The sequence below is a fragment of the Capricornis sumatraensis genome, chromosome 19 (genome assembly GCF_032405125.1).
Source record: "Capricornis sumatraensis isolate serow.1 chromosome 19, serow.2, whole genome shotgun sequence".
Lineage (NCBI taxonomy): Eukaryota > Metazoa > Chordata > Mammalia > Artiodactyla > Bovidae > Capricornis > Capricornis sumatraensis.
In genome coordinates, this window is record NC_091087.1 from 31,497,699 (window position 1) to 31,519,776 (window position 22,078).

Here is a 22,078-nt window from a genome sequence, read left to right on the forward strand (position 1 = left end):
AGCAGAAAACAAGTAGAAAAAAACTTAAAACATTTACAACAGTATCAAAATAATAATCAAATATTTGGAAATTAATAAAAGATATGCAAAACATATACAACACTGAAAATTATAACCATTATTGAGAAGAATTTCAAAATAACTAAATAAAGGGATGACTATATCATATTTATGGACTGGAAGACGATATTGGAAGGTGAATTTTCTCAAAATTGACCAACAGATTTGAAAGCAATTCAAATCAAAATCAGCAGAATAAAAGTTTAGAAGCATATTTCAAAGTTGACACGGAAAGGGAAGGAGGTAAGAATATCAAAGATAGTATTCAAGAACAAAGCTTAAGAAATTACACTGGCAGATATTGACTTGTTCTACTGTTACAGTAATTAAGTCACAATGGTATTGCTGCATATAGATGAATAGGTCAGAAGAGAATGTAAAAATCAAGCCACACATATATAATTTGGAATGTAAAATAGATGGGGAAAGGATTGTCTTTTCCACCTAATGATTTTGGTTCAACTGGATAGTCATGGGGGAAAAGATACTGATTCTATTTCATATACAAGTATCAATTCTAGTATATAGCTCTCAGTGTGAAAGGTAAAATAGTAATGTTTCTAGACAAAAATAAACAAGAATATTTTTATGATCCAGAATAAAGAAAAGATTTTCTAGCCAGGATACAAATAGCTTACATATAAAGTTTAAAATTAACAACCTATAGCCCAACAAAATTAAGAACTTCTGTACGGGGACTGATAGCCGTAAATAAATTTAATGGAGAACAACAGTTGAAAATGAATTAAGAATTTAACTCTAGAAATTAAAAATACAATACCAAGATAAAACTCATGTAAAGAGAAAAGAAACAAAAACTAAAATTTACATGAATAGAATTCTTTATAAACTCTGACAGTTAACAAGACTAAAATCTAGTTCTTAGGTACCTCAGAGACAAGCCTTTGGATGGTTTGAACAAACAAAAATTAGACAAGGAACCAGAGAACACGTTTAGGAATGAAAGAGACATAGGTACAGATGAGTTTTTCGTTGTTGCTGTTTTGTTTTGTTTTACTGATAAAGGAAGGCTATGATTACATTTCAAAAGTTAAATTTGAAAAATTAGATGAGTTGCACACTTTTCAAGAAAATAATAAGTTGCAAACGTTTCTACCTCTGTGATTCACGGCACACACTTAAAATGAGATGGAATTCTGACTGAGAGGAATGATGAGAAAGGTAAATTTTATTTTCTGTTAGACACTGAACTTTATCCCCCGCAAAAAGTTTTGTTGAAGTTCAAACTCACAGAACCTCAGAAATGATCTTATTTGGAAATAGGGTTTTTGCAGGTCTAGTAAAGCTAAGATGAGGTCATTAGGATGGGCCCAACCCAGTGTGACTGGTGTCCTTATGTTACCGACCAGGGTTCTTGGCCTCCTTGATCAATAGAAATTGATCAGAGGTAAGATAAAAAATTTAGGCGAGACTTTATTGCAGCTAGTTCCTTCTGCAGCGCTGGGAGAGAGAACAAACAACAGATTCCCCTGCTCCCTGAGGGAGTGAGACGCAATCCTTAATGGGGTGAGGGTAGGGGTGTGTCCAGGAGGTCAGACTGCAGGGGTGGCTTAGGTGGTCTGCACACCCCTTAGGTAGTGGCGTGTGCAGGGGGCATGCTCAGTACTCTGCCTTTGTTCCCAACACCCAGTTTTGCTCCAGGCTCTTCAAAAGTGGCAATTGGGCTTTTCGGTCTCTTTGGATCTTTTGTCCAGAATCTGCCCCAACCGTGCATGCACAGTTATTTTTAGCCCCATATAATTTATTTGTATTTTGTCACATGAGAGGTGTCTCCAGGTGCAATCATTGCAGTGAAAGGTTCCAGGTCCCAGCCTGTCTCACTTATATAAAGTGAGACATTTAGGCACAGATGTGGACATGCACAGAAGCAAAGTGATGTAAAGAAAAGGTAGAAAAGCTGAAGATTTCAGAAGTGAGGAGAGAGGCATGAACAAATTCTCTTTCATATCCCTTTCAAGGAAACAGTCCTGCCCACATCTTCATTTTGGACTTCTAGCCTCCAAAACTGTGACATCAATAAACATCTATTGTTCAAGCCACCCAGTTTACTGTGCTTTGTTACTGTAGGTTCAGGAAGTGAACACATGCCCTGACTCTGAAAACTGTTCTGCTGTGTTTTGAAACACATGTGGACATGGGGATTTAGCCACCATCTATACCACACTGCAAGGCTAAAATCTTTTCTTTGAGAGAGAGGAAAACAGATAGTTTCAAACCCTCTCATCCCTGGGTAAATTAGATGAGCTGCCATAGCTCCCCAGAAAGAAAAGAGAGACTGTGTAGGTAGAAAACATACACAGTATCCAGAGCTGTGGTTGAACAAAACCAGAGACAGGCTTGCCCAGCCGAAAATCAACATGAATGTACTTAGTGCCACTGAGCTGTACAGTGAAACATGGTGAAATAAAAACATTTTTCATTTTACCACAGTAAAAGACATTAAAAAGAGAAGAAATGAGAAAATATTTTTCTACAGAAATACAAAATATCCAAATAGAAGAAAGAAGATAGACAACTAACATAAAAAGGAAGATTTCAGACTATGAGGAAAATTTTTTTTTCCTTGAAGAGGGACATATTTAAAGACGGGAAAAGCCACCAGCAATCTTTATTAAAATAGTTAACCATGGAAATAGATACCTTTCTCAAAGCCACTTACGTTTATTTTACTAGATTATTCTCATACACATATACTGAAAGCAGATATTCACAAACATCTACTTACAGATACTCAGTAAATTCTTACTGAAAGGATAGCGCCTCAGGGTCCAACCAATAAAGCACACAGCGTCAACCACAGGCTCCAGACTCTCTACTGCTACATGGGGGCCACATGCACATATTGCAGAAGCAAAATAAGAATCTCTCAGGGGCTCACATGCAAAATACTGTGACTCAGTAACAGAGTGACAAGAGTCATCCACTAGAAATGGATCATTCAGGAAAACAAGGATGCTTAGTGAGAAATCCACTGGGAAGAAGAAAAAGTGCACTTTTTCAAGAAAGGTCCAATCATGAAAATACAGCTTCTGAAAAAGTATAAAAAAAGAAATTCCATCTCATTGGTGCAGTGAGTTGCCAGATTTCAGAATCAGCACAATTGCCCCAAAAGAATCCAGCATCCCATAGATGCCTTCATATTTCACTCATCACGTCAGAATATAGTTGTTTTCAACTTTCCATTTATTAAAAGTCCATGTTGTTGTTGCTGTTGTTGCTAAGGTGAGTCCGACACTTTGCGACCCCATGGAAGCAGTGCAACAGGCTTCCTTGTCCTTCACTACCTCCTGGAGATAGAGGAGATGTCCATGAAATGAGGTCTAATCTAGGAACTGTATGCAGAGGGTGCCTTTGTATTTCAGTGCACCCAGGACTGAGTGAAATTATTAACAGCACTCTGTGGGGTAGAGCTGATGGAGGTGATATAATTATAGCTGAGCTCTTTCAAATCCAAAAAGATGATGCAGTGAAAGTGCTACACTCAATATATCAGCAAATTTGGAAAACTCAGCAGTGACCACAGGACTGGAAAAGGTCAGTTTTCATTCTAATCCCAAAGAAAGGCAATGCCAAAGAATGTTCAAAGTACCACACAATTGTACTCATCTCACATGCTAGCAAAGTAATGCTCAAAATTCTCTAAGCCAGACTTGGAGAACCAGTACATGAACCAAGAACTTCCAGATGTTCAAGCTGGATTAGAAAAGGCAGAAGAATCAGAGATCAAATTGCCAACATCCATTGGATCATAGGAAAAAAGCAACAGAGTTCCAGAAAACATCTGCTTTATTGACTACACCAAAGTCTTTGACTGTGTGGATCACAACAAACTGTGGAAAACTCTTAAAGAGATGGGACTACCAGACCACCTTACCTGCCTCCTGAGAAATCTGCATGCAGGTCAAGAAGCAACAGTTAGAACCAGACATAGAACAACAGACTGGTTCCCAATTGGGAAAGGGGTACATCAAGGCTGTATATTGTCACCCTGTTTATTCAACTTACATGCAAAGTACATCATGCGAAATGCTGGGCTGGATGAAGCACAAGCTGGAATCAAGATTGCTGGGAGAAATATCAATAACCTCACATATGCAGATGACATCACCCTTATGGCAGAAAGTGAAGAGGAACTGAAGAGTTTCTTGATGAAAGTGAAAGAGGAGAGTGAAAAAGTTGGCTTATAACTCAACATTCAAAAAACTAAGATCATGTCTCTGCACTTCATGGCAAACAGATGGAGAAACAGTGGAAACAGTGACAAACTTTTTCTTGGGTTCCAAAATCACTGCAGATGGTAACTGTAGCCATGAAATTAAAAGATGCTTGCTCCTTGGAAGAAAAGCAACCTAGACAGCATATAAAAAGCAGAGACATTACTTTGCCAAGAAAGGTCCATGTATCCATGATTTATCCATTATGCATGTATGGATGTAAGAGCTGGACCATGAAGAAAGCTGAGTGCCGAAGAATTGATGCTTTTGAACTGTGGTGTTGGAGAAGACTCTTGAAAGTCCCTTGGACTGCAAGATCAAACCAGTCAATCCTAAAGGAAATCAGTCCTGAATATTCACTGGAAGGACTTGATGCTGAAGCTGAAACTCCAATACTTTGGCCACTGATGCAAAGAACTGACTCATTGGAAAAGATCCTGATGCTGGGAAAGACTGAAGGCAGGAGAAGGGGATGACATAAGCTGAGGTGGTTGGATGGCATCATCGACTCGATGTACATGAGTTTGAGCAGACTCTGGGAATTAGTGACGAACAGGGAAGCCTGGCGTACAGCACATGGGGTCGCAAAGATTCAGACGTGACTGAGCAACTGATCTGAACTGAATGGAACTGTGGGGTAGAGCTGGTCTTCACTTTCTCTCGGATTGAAGCCAGTTCTTCCTATATTTTTTTTTAAAAGATTAGCTGTTGTTCTTAGTTGACTGGAATGGAAAGAGATACAGTGAAATACAAGGCTGACCATCATCAGGGACCTCACACACATTCTTAACTTCCCACTCAAAGGAGAGCCATTACCTGATTGCCTCATAGGCCAAGGAGAGATGAATGGAAACCGAGTTTCCAATCTTAGTAACAACACAGGCTGGGTAGTACTACAGTGCTCTGACCAAAAAAAAAGTAACCCATGGAAAAGGATATTTCCTAGAAACCCACAGAATTTGGACAAGCTTGTAAGTCAGGGAAAACCATCAGAATTATTCTTGCTTCATCACAGCATCTCTGATTTGCCAAATTCTCTCCCACCAAGTATACTGCATTCATGAAAGAAAATGGTTTGGGCATGGAAGTGAGGCTTTATTTACGTATGAGTCAGACAGTTGTATGTAACACCCTCTTTGATAAACAATATATTTTTTTTAAAAAACCTTTCTAGTCAAGAGAGATCAAAAGCTTTCCAGAAATTGAAGTTAAAACCCAGAATTGTTTATTTAATCTGAGAAAACTAGAACTCAAGAGACAGGAAAATAGAAGACTGAGTACAAATTCATACAGTGGAAACATGCTAAAATGCATCCTATTAAGAGGTGAATATAGAATTTGGACATAAAGGTGTAAAGTAATTTTTGAGTGTTGTTTTTCAGTTGCTAAGTTGTGTCCGACTTTTTTTGTGATCCCATGCCCTCCAGGCCCCTCTGTCCATGGGATTTCCCAGGCAAGAATATTGGAAAGGGTTGCCATTTCCCTCTCCAGGGGATCTTCCCAACCCAGGGATTGAACCCATGTCTCCTGCATTGGCAGGTGGATTTTTTTTTTAACCACTGAGGCAACCAGGGGAAGCCCAATTTTAACTACACATATAATATATGACTGTATTTCTAAGAATTAAATTTTAGGATATTATAGGTAAAACTAAGATCACTCCCCCAAAACACTGATACCCTCTAAAATAGCCACTATTTTCTCAGTGTTTTCAGTTTGGAATACATCCTCTCAAATCTTAAAAAAATGTATATACACACAGACATACACATATTCATATATGTACATGTGTATGGGTACAGACACACTCAAAGTAAATAGTTTATGTCTTTATGTGTGTTTATGCATGAGGTCAATAAACAACACATTTTCCATGTTAAAACCTTCACCAAACATACCGTAAAATTTTAACCTTTGTGGCTATTTTTCTCATCCCATTACTGTTCTGTTTCCTACTCGGTCAGACGTCTCTAAGTTGACTTGAGAGGAATACAGATCTTCTGAGTAGGAATGAAAAGAGAATTTTTTAAGAGGGTATGTTTGTGTTTGTGTGTGTGGGTTTTACTACTTTAGCATCAAATGGGAAAACCTTAAGAGAAGCAACCCAAGCCCAGAATTTATGAACAACAATGGGTTAGAGAGAATAGAAGGAAAGAGAGATGACAGTTAGGGCTTCCCCAGAAGACTTTCCCAATACTGCTGTCAAGGAACAACGTTGGGTTGATGCTTCAAGGGTCTGACACAAAAGTCACTTCAATGTCTAGGAACGGCAAGTGAAGTCCAGGAATGGCAACTTAAACGTCTACAAATGTCTATACCTTCAATGTCAGGATCACAGGAGGGCCCAGTGTGCACCATGGCAAGTGAGGACGTGTGCCCTGTGGAGAAAGCAGCTGTTGCACAGCTGCAGCCAACTATCACCATGGCAGAACGCAAGCTGGTGGTCAGACCTTCCCATTTTTAAAGTGAAGCAGGGAAAAAAAAGAACACTGGTATTTTAATGTTAAAATAATCTCTTGATTTTTTTAAAGGTTGACAATTTAAAACCCAAAGTTTCAAAACAACAAATCCACCCAGGCTGACACTTGGCTGGTCACTCTGGAGGCTGACTTGGCAAACAGGACAGCAGTTTGCAACTCTCCTCTAACTCCAAATGTCTTTCTCTGCTGGCACAACCAATGCTTTGATGAAACTTTGACAAGTTAACATAGAACAGTTCTTTAGAAGGCACTGGGTCTTCTCACAGGTAAATATATTCCTGGCAATTGGAGCTCTTGTCTTTCTTCCCTTTCCATTTTGAATAAGTTTCCCAAAAGGGATAGATAGGACAAAACCATCCACTGAAACACCTCTTTCTGCTTGTCTTAGGTATTTTCAGTTGTATCAGAAGAATTTCAGGTTGTGTCACCTTGGAAAAACATTGGCCACTGCATTTCATGTCCTCTGAGTGAAAGAAGATGCTCCTGATTTACCCAAGAGAGGGGACACAGAGCCCTGGTCACAGGAAAGAAGAGTTCTTATGAGGGGACCTTGTGACAGGTGTCCAGACAAGTGCTCATGATGAGACGTTACTGAGGAAACAGGAAAGGAAGGCAAGGGAGGGGCCTCTGTCTTCTCTGCTCTGCTTTGCAAGGAGAGCAACAGAAGAGTTGTGGTTTAAGACATGGAGCATTTAACCACGGACCATTCTCCCTGAACTCCATCGAGAGGTTTAAAACTGAACACAGCAACCAGAGACTACAAATTCAAAACAATCATTCCCCTATAAGAATGAAGTTTGTTTCTTAACTATTGCGGTTGAGGAACAGAACCTTGAGAGAGCTGAATGAGTTTTAAGAACTGACTGTCAAGGTGGAAATAGTAATGACACATGCCCTGTATGATAACAGTCACTGGCTGCCGACCAAACCAACTTGTTCTTTTCCAAATTCAAGACATGCTGGGCCCCTGATGCATGACATTTTATGAAGAGACTCATCCTACCTTGAAGATGAAATCAGCCATCAGAGGTCCTGGAATCTTAAAGGTCTGCCTCTCTGAGCCCTTCTGAAATTCCACTGTTGTGTTTTCTACAACAAAAACTCCAGGGCTGCTAAAGCTGTGCTCTCCTTTGCTTCCTTGAAGTGTTTTTGATTCAATAACTAAAATTTAAAAATAAAGTTTTAATGAAAGTATCTTAAAAGCATTTCATTTCAAAAGATATTTTAGTACATGTAATTGCATCTGATATCAATACAACATCAGTACATCCACTCAGTTTACAAACACTGATTCAAATTAGGGAAATAAATATATAAGCTTTTTGTGTGTGCGTGCTAAGTTGCTTCAGTAGTGTCTGACTCTGTGCAGCTCTATGGACTGTGTCCATGGGATTCTCTAGGCAAGAATACTGAAGAGGGTTGCCATGCCCTCCTCCAGGAGATCTTTTTAGCTGTCTATAAAGAGGAGCAAACAAGATTGCTAGCTCCAGTAAGGTCTACTCAACCGTTTGGAGTCATAAGAGCAAGAAGAAAACTTTTCTGTATATTTTTTCATGATGTAGTTATTACTTAAAGGTATGTTACTAATTTTCTCACCCCTTCAGATCATACACCTAGAATTTACTAAACTACAATAAAATTTGAATTTGCTTTGAGATTATTTTTTTATTTTGAAATAATTATAGATTCACAGGAAGTTGCAAAAGTAGTGAAGAGGTCCTGTATACCTTTCATTCAGTTTTACCCAATGGAATGGTTACATCTTATCCAACGATAATACAATATACAAACTAGGAAACAGACATCAGTACAATGTGTGCCTATAGTCCTGTGCTATTTCGTCACACATCACCACAACCAAAACACAGAACTGTAATATCAACACAAAGATCTCTCTCATGTGTCACCTCTTCAGTCACAGTGGCTTTTTTTCAAGATTTATTTATTTTTTTCCCCTGTCACAAGGCATGCAAGATCTTAGTTCCACGGCCAGGGACGGAACCCATGCTCTCTGCACTGGAAACACAGAATCTCAACCCCTGGATCAACAAGGACGTCCCTCACATTGTGTTTTAAAGGAACACTAGTTCTTTCCGATCTCTAAAAGAACACTGCTGATGGTTTAACCAAAATAACACTCCTCCTTTATTTAAATAATTTCTTTCTTTCCGTTTCCTTTTTTTTTTTTCCTTTCATTTTATAAATGTTCCCATACGTAGTGGAGCTGATTCACCTGCATTTCTGGCTCCAGCTCTACTCCTAACTCACTGCCTTGGCTTTTTATGGCCTATTTCTAAAACGAGGAGTCAGAGCAGACAATCTCCCAGGTCCTCTTCTCTGAAATCTACACTTGACTCACTGGTTCTTTAACCATCTCGAACAAAGGACACAACAGAACTACAACTCCATTCAATCTAATAAAAAGCAACAAAATGATCTGGTTTTAAGAGGCTGCAACCCACATGCTGCTGTGCTTTGGCAGGTTTTTTTTTTTTTTTTTTTTTTGCCGATTTCTCTCTGCCACTGGAGCAACTGCAGGAATTCAAGTGCCCTGGACAGACTATTTAACAGGCATTAGGAGACATCCCTGATTATCCCTGACAGGCAGGCTGGGAACTTTTCTGGGAAAATTCAAAGACTGGACACAGGCTCCTTGATCTGCAGGAGTCATTAGTGGTCAAAGAATAATTCTGGCTACTCTCAGACACACAAAACCCCAACCACTTTGGCCCTGATCTCCATGACTGCAGTAGATTTTTGGAAAGTGTGAGATTAAATTCATTTCCTAGTTCCAGTGAAGATATAAAACTGAATGCTATAAAGCGAGTTGTCAGTAAAAATGAGATGGGAAACTAGAGATGGTAAGAGAGCCCTACACTGGATGAATTAGACCTTGAAATTAAAGGAGGAAAAAATCATGAGCATTCAGGTAATATCAAAACATGAAATAAAGTGGGGCAAAATTCATCACTGCAAAGAAGAAGGCATACAAAACACCAAGTTTCTAGATGGAGATTGAGCCTGAAGTGACTTGATTAAATTCAAGTAGTGTCCGATGGATTCGGCGGCTGTGTTGGGGCAGTGATCGTTTTACCACTGAGCTGACCTTCTGCATCATAGCTTGCCAAGCTCCATCTGGTTGCAGAGTTATGGCTGCGGCGGTGGTGGTGGTGGTGGGGGTGGCGGCAGGGGGGGCGGTGCCGGGGGGAGGTCAGAATCTGGAAAGGCGATCTGGGGGAAGGGAAGACCAACATGACACCTATCTTTTGACCCATCTGTTCATTTGGTTTTCATTGTTTTTAGTGTTTATTTAATTATCTACTTGGGCTTCCCACGTGGTGCTAGTGGTAAAGAACCCGCCTGCCAATGCAGGAGATAAAAGTGACTTAGGTTCGATCTGATCCTTGGGTCGGGATGATCCCCTAGAGGAGAGCATGGCAACCCACTCCAGTATTCCTGTCTGGAGAACCTGATGGACAGAGGAGCATAGAGTCACAGAGTTGGACACAACTGAAGTGACTTAGCACACATGCATGCAAGTATCTACTGCATTTTCTGGCTCCTTTAATTTTAATTTTTTTTTCATGACATTTTGTTGTTCTTTTGTTTTCATTTATTTTTAGGCCATGCCATACAGCATATGGGACCTGAGTTCCCCAACCAGGGACTGAACCCATGGTCCCTGCATTGGTAATGCTGAGTCTTAACCACCAGACCAACAGGGAAGTCCCTGAGGTTTTGGTTTTTGATTCTGAGTCCATTCTATTAACTTCAATGTTGTCCAAGATCTTTAGTGATGAAGATGTGAGAATACAAGGTAGAAAACCAGTTTTCAAGTGCATATGAATTACCCAAACTACTCCTCTCCTCCACTTCTCATAAAATATCTTTATTCCAATTCTTTCAAAAGGTTTCCCACTCTCTGGGTCACAAACCTTGGCTGCATACACAGGAGGTCAAAAGCAGGTACCCGGACCTCAACTGCACGACTTGGTTCAGAAATGGGTGGTCAATAAAGCTAAGAGAAGCACTCTGATGAAGCCACCTTTTGATGGTTTGTGGATCCCAGCACTGCTGACACTTCAGATTAACAAGGCCACTGTGATGAATTCACAGTGAAGCAGAGGCCAGTGTTGTTCTTCAGGAGTCATCATTTTTATGGGGCATAAACTTGCTTCTCCTTAGTGCCTATCCCTCTTAAAAGTAATTGGCAGAAAAGGGGTTTTTGAAAATCAACAATTCAGACAATGTGTTGATTTATGGATATGTTTTTTAAGTTGTTATTTTAAAATTATTTATTTATTTAAATTGGAGGATAATTACAATATTGTGATGGTTTTTGCCACATAGCAACATGAATCAGCCATAAATATGTCTCCCCCATCCTGAATCACCCCCCCCCCACCTTCTCCCCACCCTATCCCTCCAGGCTGTCCCAGAGTGCCCTGGGTGCCCTGCTTCATGTATCAAACCCACATTTGTCATCCATCCTACATACGGTACCGTACAGGTTTCAATGCTATTTTTTCTTTCTCTTTTTTTCAGATATAAATTTATTTATTTTAATTGGAGGTTAATTACTTTACAATATTGTATTGGTTTTGCCATACATTAACATGAATCTGCCACAGGTGTACACGTGTTCCCCATCCTGAACCTCCTTCCCACCTCCCTCCCTGTACCATCCCTCTGGGTCATCCCAGTGCACCAGCCTCAAACATCCTGTATCATGCATCAAACCTGGACTGGCGATTCATTTCATATATGATATTACACATGTTTCAATGCCATTCTCCCAAATCATCCCACCCTCTCCCTCTCCCACAGAGTCCAAAAGACTGTTCTATACATCTGTGTCTCTTTTGCTGTCTCGCATACAGGGTTATCATTACCATCTTTCTAAATTTCATATACATGTGTTAGTATACTGTATTGGTGCTTTTCTTTCTGGCTTACTTCACTCTGTATAATAAGCTCCAGTTTCATCCACCTCATTAGAACTGACTCAAATTTATTCTTTTTAATGGCTGAGTAACACTCCATTGTGTATATGTACCACAGCTTTCTTATCCATTCGTCTGCCAGTGGACATCTAGGTTGCTTCCATGTCCTGGCTATTATAAACAGTGCTGCGATGAACACTGGGGTACACGTGTCTCTTTCAATTCTGGTTTCCTTGGTGTGTATGCCCAGTAGTGGGATTGCTGGGTCGTATGGCAGTTCTATTTCCAGTTTTTCAAGGAATCTCCACACTGTTCTCCATAGTGGCTGTACTAGTTTGCATTCCCACCAACAGTGTAAGAGGGTTCCCTTTTCTCCACACCCTCTCCAGCATTTATTGCTTGTAGACTTTGGGATCGCAGCCATTCTGACTGGCGTGAAATGGTACCTCATTGTGGTTTTGATTTGCTTTTGTCTGGTAATGAGTGATGTTGAGCATCTTTTCATGGGTTTGTTAGCCAGTGCTATTTTTTTCAAATTAAGGTCCAACACCCGGTGAATATGCTGCAGGCTTACACTGTGATGTGCAATCCACAGCTCATGAGAACTGTACTCATAGCCCTTCAATCCTCAGAACTCTCAAGGACCCTCTGTGTTCCTATAGTAGGACAGCTAGTGCTGGGTAAAGACCCCAGGAAATGTATAAATGCTCCCACACTGCAAAAGGCAGAGGATAACAGCCTCTTTTCCTGCTGCTGCTGCTTCCTTTTTTCTCCTCTTCAGGCTTAAATGACTGGGGTTGCAGAGAAGAGTCAAGGAAGAGATGCTAACGCATAGTCAAATAGATGAAAGAGAAATATCCTATGATATCACTTACATGAAATCTTAAAGAAAGATACAAACAAGCTTTGGCATTTGTTAGCTGGCTTAACAAAGAAATATATTGGAAATCCCCTTATCTTCTGCTGCTTACTCTGAAGAATGAAGTTAGTGTTGTCGGAAGAATAAATAAAATTACATACCAGGAGAAAAAAAAGAGGATAGAAACCAAGACGCTCTTTTATCCCCAAATCTTCACAACTCAAGTCTACAATAGTCCCTTTACCTATTTTGATCCATATTAGTTATTTTTAAAAGAAATAACTAGAAAGATGATGACTGCTCCTAACTACTTCTAGCTGAAAGGCCTGCCCTGAGAAGTATCAGTCCAGGCTTCTTTCAAAAGAGGCAGGGTCATGCTAATTATCCCAAGAGGTCTCAAATTTTAAGAAGGCCACAAAGTATTGTTAGGTAAGTATGTAATGAGCATTTAGCATGGCTTCCTTGGTTATAAATACATCAAACTTATGCTTCAAGTTGTATTTTATAGCGTATGCACACTTTACTCAGCATCCATTTCCTTTGATGAGTCATTATGCTCATGCTTATATTTATACATCTCTATACAGTGAGTCCCCTAAATATAAACCTTCAAGTTGCAAACTTTCAGAGATCAGAATGTGTGCTCGCATGTCCAATCAGTAAGTTAGTTCACATGTCTGGTGTACATTGTCACATGTGTGCATCCTCTACCAGTGATCATGCTGTGTGCAAGCAGAGTAGTACAGCATCTTTATTTCAAGCCCAGGATGTCCAGAAGAAAGCATAAAATAGCAGTGATGTAGCTGGTACAATGTAGTGAATTGTGTTAGCTGGGTACCTAGGGTAACTTTGTTGGACTTACAAAACACTCTTAGGATGGACCTCGTTTGTATGTAAGGAACTTACTGTATATGGTCATCAGCCAGCATTTAGATGACAAAGAAAAAACAATTCTTACAATCAATAATGGAAGTTTTCAGTTTATGGCATATCTTGCCTTCTCCAGTTTATTGCCAGTCAACATATTTCATGTTGAAGTTTTGCTTCAATAAAATCCCTTTTGCAATAACCCTCTTATTAATTCCATTTTTGAAATTTTAGGGAAATTTGGAGCTGTGTGCTTGATATAATACTGAGGCCATGCTTGCAAAAGGACTGGAAATTCAGGCTCTAATCACCTTGAGGCAATATGCAAGATGGGTATTATATAATTAAATTCCACAGCAAAGAGACTAACATTATGTTACTGAGTATCCTCAGTTTTTAATGATGTGCCTTTTTGAGGGTGGCACTTAATACAGATCTTAAAAAGCATGATTTATTACTGCAAAGTCAGCTTAATTTCAGGACTATATCTTTGGAATAAAATTAAGAAAACTCTTATACAAATCAAGAAAATAAAGCCACATCTATATTAAGATGTTAAGAAATGCTAACTAATTCCTTTGTAAATGAAGCCAGTTCATTCTCTTCACTGGCAGAGAAAAGCAATTTTCAGAAACACTTCTGAGCCAGTTTTGAGAATGTTCAGATGGAAAAATACTCCAAGCAAGAGATCTTATCACTTTTGGAGAAATGGGAATATTTTTGAGCTCTGTTCTTGGGACAGTGCCAGTCTTGAGTATTAAAGTTATATTTAATATGACAGAACAGGTATGTATGTAAATGAGTATTTTACCTCAAAGTATTCATCTTTACTAAACCTGTTTACTGCCTACTTATTCTGCTTTTTGAGCTTCTTAAGCTCTCTTTAGAGACGAATTTTAAATAACTGTCTTTAGTATCATGAAAAAATCAGGCCCAGTCATTGCATATTTTTATTTTCTAAAATATCTTTTTGATATGTTGTAAAATTCACATGCCATAAAATTCACTCATTTAAAATATAGTTTTGTGGTTTCAGCATATTCACAGAATTGTGAAACCATCACCACAATCTAAGTTTAGAACATTTTTGTCACCACTCCTCCAAAGAAACCCCATATCCATTAACAGTCCCCAGACCTGCCACCAACCCAACTCACCCTTGCTTTACGCAAGTGCTAACCAGCTTTCTGTCTCCTTAGATTTGCTTACACTGGACACTTTATATAAAGACAATCATATATTAATAACATGTGACCTTTTTGTGACTCATTTCTTTCACTTAGCACAATGTTTTCAAAGATCTTATCTATTGTTAGCAGGCTTTCCGTGGCGCTAGTCATAAAGAAAATCCCTGCCAATGTAGGAGATATGAGACTTGGGTTCCATTTTTAAGTAGGGAAGATCCCCTGGAGTAAGTAGGAAATGGTAGCCCACTCCAGTATTCTTGCCTGGAGAATCCCATGCACAGAGGAGCCTGGCAGGCTACAGTCCACAGGGTCACAAAGATGCGGACATGACTGAGCACAGAGACATCTATTGTAGCACATGTCAGGGACTTCATTCTTTGTTACAGTCAAATAATATTCTACATATGCCACATTTTATTTACCCATTCATCTGTTAATGGACATTTGAGCTGTTTTCACATCTTGGCTATTATGAATTATACTGCTATGAATATCCAAGCTAGGCTTCAGCAATATGCAAACCGTGAACTTCCAGATGTTCAAGCTGGTTTCAGGAAAGGCAGAACAAATTGCCAACATCCGCTGGATCATCAAAAAAGCAAGAGAGTTCCAGAAAAACATCTTTTTCTGCTTTATTGACTATGCCAAAGCCTTTGACTGTGTGGATCACAATAAACTGTGGAAAATTCTGAAAGAGATGGGAATACCAGACCATCTGTCCTGCCTCTTGAGAAACCTATATGCAGGTCAGGAAGCAAGTTAGAACTGGACATGGAACAACAGACTGGTTCCAACTAGGAAAAGGAGTACGTCAAGGCTGTATATTGTCACCCTGCTTATTTAACTTCTATGCAGAGTACATCATGAGAAACGCTTGGCTGGAAGAAGCACAAGCTGGAATCAAGATTGCCAGGAGAAATATCAATAACCTCAGATATGCAGATGACACCACCCATATGGCAGAAAGTGAAGAGGAACTAAAAAGCCTCTTGATAAAAATGAAAGAGGAGAGTGAAAAAGTTGGCTTAAAGCTCAACATTCAGAAAACTAAGATCATGGCATCTGGTCCCATCACTTCATGGCAAATAGATGGGGAAACAGTGGAAACAATGTCAGACTTTCTCTTGGGGGGGGTCCAAAATCACTGTCGATGGTGATTGCAGCCATGAAATTAAAAGACATTTATTCCTTGGAAGGAAAGTTATGACCAACCTAGATAGCATATTCAAAAGCAGAGACATTACCTTGCCAACAAAGGTCCATCTAGTCAAGGCTATGGTTTTTCCAGTGGTCATGTATGGATATGAAAGTTGGACTGTGAAGAAAGCTGAGTGCCGAAGAATTGATGCTTTTGAACTGTGGTGTTGGAGAAGACTCTTGAGAGTCCCTTGGACTACAAGGAGACCCAACCAGTCCATCCTAAAGGAGATCAGTCCTGGGTGTTCTTTGGAAGGACTGATGCTAAAGCTGAAACTCCAGTACTCTGGCCACCTCATGCGAAGAGTTGACTCATTGGAAAAGACTCTGACGCTGGGAGGGATTGGGGGCAGGAGGAAAAGGGGATGACAGAGGATGAGATGGCTGGATGGCATCACCGACTCGATGGACATGAGTTTGAGTGGACTTCGGGAGTTGGTGATGGACAGGGAGGCCTGGAGTGCTGCTATTCATGGGGTCACAAAGAGTCGGACACGACTGAGTGAGTGAACTGAACTGAATATTCAGTACTTCATAGTTTTGAACCAAAATGTTATTTTACAATGTGATCATTCAAATCAGTCACAGATCTAAATGATTTTCACCTGTTTTCAAACATCAAGTTGGCATTTACAAGGATGAAGATTTATTCTCATCGAGTGGTGGGCTAGGACTCCCCTGGTGGCCCAGTGGCTAAGACTCTGTGCTCCCAGTGCAGAGGCCCGGGTTCCATCCCTGGTCAGGGAACTAGATCTCACATGCCACAACTAAAGATCCTACGTGCCACAACTAAGACCTGGCACAGCCAAATAAATAAATTTTTAAAAAGAAAGAGCTCTGGTGGGCTTTAAGCCATTTTAAGAAGAAGCCTTAAAAAATGTTTTGATGCATTATTCTAGAGAAGGCCTTGAGTGAACTGACCATTATATGGTTGTAAACATTTTAATATTTTAAACCAGTCACACTCTTTTAGTCATAATTCATACAATAAAGTAGGGTTAAAAAAAAAGACTTTCCAATAATGGCTCACTCTCACTGTCCTAAACATATTTTCTTCCTTCCCTAATTTAGGCCCTAATGTACTATGAAATTTTTTTTTTAAGATTTTTAATCTATATCCTTGGTGACAAACACATTTTGACATAAACATTCCTCAAATGACATTACTGTTTAGAATATCAGTACTGAATCTAAAATATATAAACACACACACACACATGCACATACACACTTGAAAGCTACAGAAAATGCACAACGCTGAGAAATTCATACAACTTGAAAATCTAAGATGGTGGCTCAGGAGAAACAAAAAGGCAAAATATGCAGCATTTTAATCCAGTGGACCTTGATTTGTGTAGTTTTAAAATAGCTATATTTATAACTACTTAGTGTTTTGTACTTTTTACAGAAAGATAGAGCTGAACACAGTGAGCTTCTTCAAGGCCAGGGACCCAGTCTTGGCAGAGACTCAACTTCCCCAGAAAAAGACTAAGAAAGTGCTTCGCATGACCACAGGAAACCCTGGGAGAGAAATACACAAACTTTGGTATTACCAGTTTCTTTGGGTCTTAAGAGACCAAAAAGGGCTTCCCTCATAGCTCAGTTGGTAAATCATCTGCCTGCAATGCAGGAGACACAGGTTTGATTCCTAGGTTGGGAAAATCCCCTGGAGAAGGAAATGGCAACCCACTCCAGTATTCCTTCCCGGAGAATCCCATGGACAGAGGAGCCTGGTGGGCTACAGTCCATGGGGTCGCAAGAGTTGGACACAACTTATCAACTAAACCACCACCGAGAGACCAGAAAAGCTAAGACAGAGGAGATGCCATGTGACTTTGAACAAAGAAACATACAATACCAACCCTTTATTGTTTCAAACTCTTAGGATTCTGGAAAACCAGTGTTTACTTTCAGTGCCCCCTAGATCTAGGCTATGATGTGCTGTCAACAGAGCTTGTACTTGTCAGCTTTATTCACTGATGCAGCTCTGTGTTTTAAATTTTGCTTTGCCATTTTTCATTCCAAACTGTTGAGATCTCCAGAAGACTCTTGAATCTAAGTTTACTCTCCACATAAAAAATAGTTCATTTCACATATAACTTGATTTCTTCTCCTGTGAGAGGATTAATCCCAAACTGGTATACTTCCCACTAGGATATGAGAACCAAAAAAATCAGGGTCACAGATCATTCCCTAGAGATATAGACTATTTCAGTGGGCGTGCTCGGTTGTGTCTGACTCTTTTGCGACCCCATGGACTGTAGCCCACCAGGCTCCTCTGTCCATGGGATTTCTCTGGCAAGAATACTGGAGTGGATTGCCATTCCCTTCTCCAGGGGATATTCCTGACCCAAGGATCAAATTCACGTCTCCTGAGGCTCCTGCATTGGCAGGCGGATTCTTTGCCACTGGTCCACCTGGGAAGACCTAGACTATTTCAAGGTGATAAGCAAAACCATTAAGATGTTGACCTATTCATTAATACAAAGAAGTGTGTATATATATATATATACATACATACGTTTTCTTTACTAAATAAGCTTTCAGAAAAGAAGAAAAATGTTAAGATTAAACCTTGCTTACAGAGATGTGCAGGTCCTTTCACTGTAATTCTCACACTTCGACTTCCCAAAGGAACAGCAATTACATTTTCTTCCCCTAGGAAAGAACACAAGACAAATGTATTAACACTTCTGTACTAAAGGCCCATTGAAATAAGCAACTCAATCAAAACTAAGGGCATGTATGAAGTGTTCTTAATTGTATTTCATTTCCATCTTCAGTCAGGAAATCTTCAGAAAATGGCTATTGTGTCTAAGGCATGTTAATATATGGACATAACTCCATATAAATATCGGGTTGGCCAAAACATTCGTTTTTTATGTAAGATGGCTCTAGTAGTGCTCAGTTGTCTTTAACTTCATTAAAAACAATTTTTTTAGACTGTATTAAGACAGCTGTCATATCAGTGTGGATTTAAAAAATAACTTACAAAACTGGTAAATTTTTGTGTAGCCATGTTAATAATAAAGATGGAAGAAAAAAAGCAACATTTTCAGCATATCATGCTTTATATATTATTTCAAGAAAGGTAAAAACACAACTGAGAAGCAAAAAAAGATTTGTGCAGTGTATGGAGAAGGTACTGTGATTAACTGGATGTGTCAAAAGTGGTTTGTGAAGTTTCGTGCTCAGATTTCTAGCTGGACAATGTTCCATGATCCAGTAGATCAGTTAAAGTTGATAGCAATCAAATAGAGTTACTGAGAACAACCTATGTTATACCACGCAGAGATAACCAACATACTCAAATATCCAAATCAAGTGTTGAAAATCATTTGCACCAGCTTAGTTATGTTAATCATTTTGATGTTTGGGTTCCACATAAGTTAAGCAAAAAAGAATCTTCTTGACTCCGCATGTGATTCTCTTCTTAAATGTAACAAAAAGTCCCATTTTTAAAAACAAATTGTGACAGGCAATAAATAGGGGATGCTGTACAATAATGTGGGACAGAAGAGATCATGGGGCAAGGGAAAAGAATCCATCAACAACACCAAAGGCCGATCTTCATCCAAAGAAGGTGATATCGGGTGATATGGTGGAATGGGAAGGGAGTCCTCTATAATGAGCTTCTTTCAAAAAACCAAATGATTAATTCCAACAAGTAATGCTCCCATTAGACCAACTGAAGACAACACTCGATGAAAAGTGTCCTGAATTATTCAACAGAAAACCCATAATCTTCCATCAGGATAATGCAAGAGTGCATGTTTCTTTGATGACTAAGGCAAAAACTGTTACATCTTGGCTGGGAAGTTCTGACTCATCCGCCATATTCACCAGACACTGCTGCTTCGGATGTCCCTTCAATTTGGTCTTTACGATACTAGCTTCAGGGAAAATTTTTAGACTGTATTAAGACAGCTGTCATATCAGTGTGCATTTAAAAAAATAACTTACAAAACTGGTAAATTTTTGTGTAGCCACGGAAGACTGTAAAAAATTCCCTGGAAGACTGTAAAAAGCACCTAGAACAGTTCTCTGCTCAAAAAGATTAGAAGTTTTGAGAATATGGTATTATGAAGTTGCCTGAAAAATGGAAGAAAGTAGTGGGAAAAAATGGTGAATACATTATTCAATAAACTTCCTGGTGAAAATGAGAAATGTTTCTTTTACTTTAAAAAAACTAAAGGAATTCTTTGGCCAATCTATTTTTTAAAAACATTAAAGAAAAATTAAAATAAATGCACTAATCAACTTGAGTGAGTCCACAAACTAGGGCCCTAAGGTCATATTCATTCATTTGAGGTTGCTTTTGCCCTACAAAGGCAGAGGTGAGTAACTGTAACAAAGACAATATGGCTCACAAAGACTAATATACTTACTACATGGTTCTCTGCCAAAATGTTTTGACAATACCTGGCCAAGATAATTATTGAATGGAAATCAGGGGCCTCTGGCCCTTGAAAAAAAAAAAGATTTTTTTTTCATGCTGTTACACATTCTGAAATTAATTTTTATGACCACATAATAATCCAAGGGTATATGAAATTCTTGGAGAAGGCAATGGCACCCCACTCCAGCACCCTTGCCTGGAAAATACCATGGACGGAGGAGCCTGGTGGGCCACAGTCCATGGGATCTCTAAGAGTCGGACACGATTGAGCGACTTCACTTTCACTTTTCACTTTCATGCACTGGAGAAGGAAATGGCAACCCACTCCAGTGTTCTTGCCTGGAGAATCCCAGGGACAGGGGAGCCTCATGGGCTGCCGTCTATGGGTTCGCACAGAATCGGACACGACTGAAGCGACTTAGCAGCAGCATATGAAATTCTATCCTCAAGTCTCCTATTTGATAATCAAGTCTATGACTAAATGATATTAGTACATCATCAACAATATGAATTACTTCAAGCAGATGTTGTGTTTTGTTTGTTTAACTTACAGAAAAGAGTTTTTGATAGCCTCTGGGTGAAGTTCTTGAATCAAAAGATGTCACTATGTTTATTGACTTGTTTATAAGTTTTATCAAATAAAAATACTTTTTACTATTAAAATTAGAAAATTCAAAAAGCATTCCAGACAAAATAAAGCTATTTCCAATCCAACTGCCCAGAGATCACTTCTAGCACTGTGATAAATATCCTTTCCTGATTTTATATTTGTTTTTGACACACATACATGTAAAAAAAAGAACACTATTTAAATGCTCACTATTTTGGGAGGAGTTAGATAAACAGTGATACGTCCAGGCTAAGAATCTTTCCAACCTAGAGACTGAGCCTGTGTCTCTTGCATCTCCTGCATTGACAGGTGAATTCTTTACCATTAGCATCACCTAGGAAGCCCTGAAGGAATATTCTGCAACTGATAAAAGTAACAACGGGAGGCCGCATTACTTGATGTGGAAAGACTGCTAGCATATATACTGATTCATGAAAAAAGCAAGTTAATATATGTTTTTACCCAGTGTTATCTTAGATAAGTACAATCCTTTGTTTTCCTGGTAGTTGGATCACTTGTGAATGTATCCTCAAGCAGCATATTGCTTAATTTTGCTTGTTTGGGACCTTGGTTAAATTAGAAAGAAACTACATACGTATGTAGTAAGAATAAGAATAAGAATCACATATTTTTATGTGATTTGCTTTTCTTTGAACAATGCTGTTTATTTGAAATCAAGTCATGTTGATGAGCCTAATTGTCCTTTATTCACTTTCACAACTGTACACAACATAATAGTCAAATTAAGCATCTTTGAATCTCCTTTTCCAGGAAAAAAAAGAAAAGAAAAGAAAAAAAGCAAGTTAAAAAAATAATTACATGGCCAACTATTTCTTGAATATGATGTCAAAACCATAGGTAACAGATGAAAAACATAAACTGGACTCCATCAAAATTAAACTTTTCCACATCAAAGGGTACTATCAATAGAGTGAAAAGGCAAGGCATGCAGTGGGGGAAAATATCTGTAAACCATGTACCAAATAAGGGGTTAATATTCAGAACAGATACAGAGTTTCTACAACCCAACAACAATGACAACAAAAATCACCCCAATTCAAAAAGTGGGCAAAGGACTTGAATAGACATTTTTCCAAAAAGGATATGCAAATGTCAATAAGCACAAAGAAACAGGCTCAACATCACTAATCATTAGGGAAATGCAAATCAAACCCACAAAGAGATATCACTTCACACTCAATGCTGCTGCTAAGTCACTTCAGTCATGTCCGACTCTGTGC

The 22,078-nt window shown here is 39.0% G+C and overlaps 1 protein-coding gene across 1 annotated transcript in view; it reads right to left on the reverse strand.

Annotated features, from left to right (window-relative positions):
- Window positions 1–22,078, reverse strand: part of ADAMTSL3 (ADAMTS like 3) — a 309,610-nt gene that overhangs the window by 163,966 nt on the left and 123,566 nt on the right. Inside the window, exons 7-8 of the mRNA XM_068990959.1 lie at window positions 18,412–18,486; window positions 7,779–7,936 (exon numbers count right to left, since the gene is read on the reverse strand). Of these exons, the coding sequence (XP_068847060.1) occupies window positions 7,779–7,936; window positions 18,412–18,486 (233 nt within the window). The remainder of the gene's footprint in view (window positions 1–7,778; window positions 7,937–18,411; window positions 18,487–22,078) is intronic.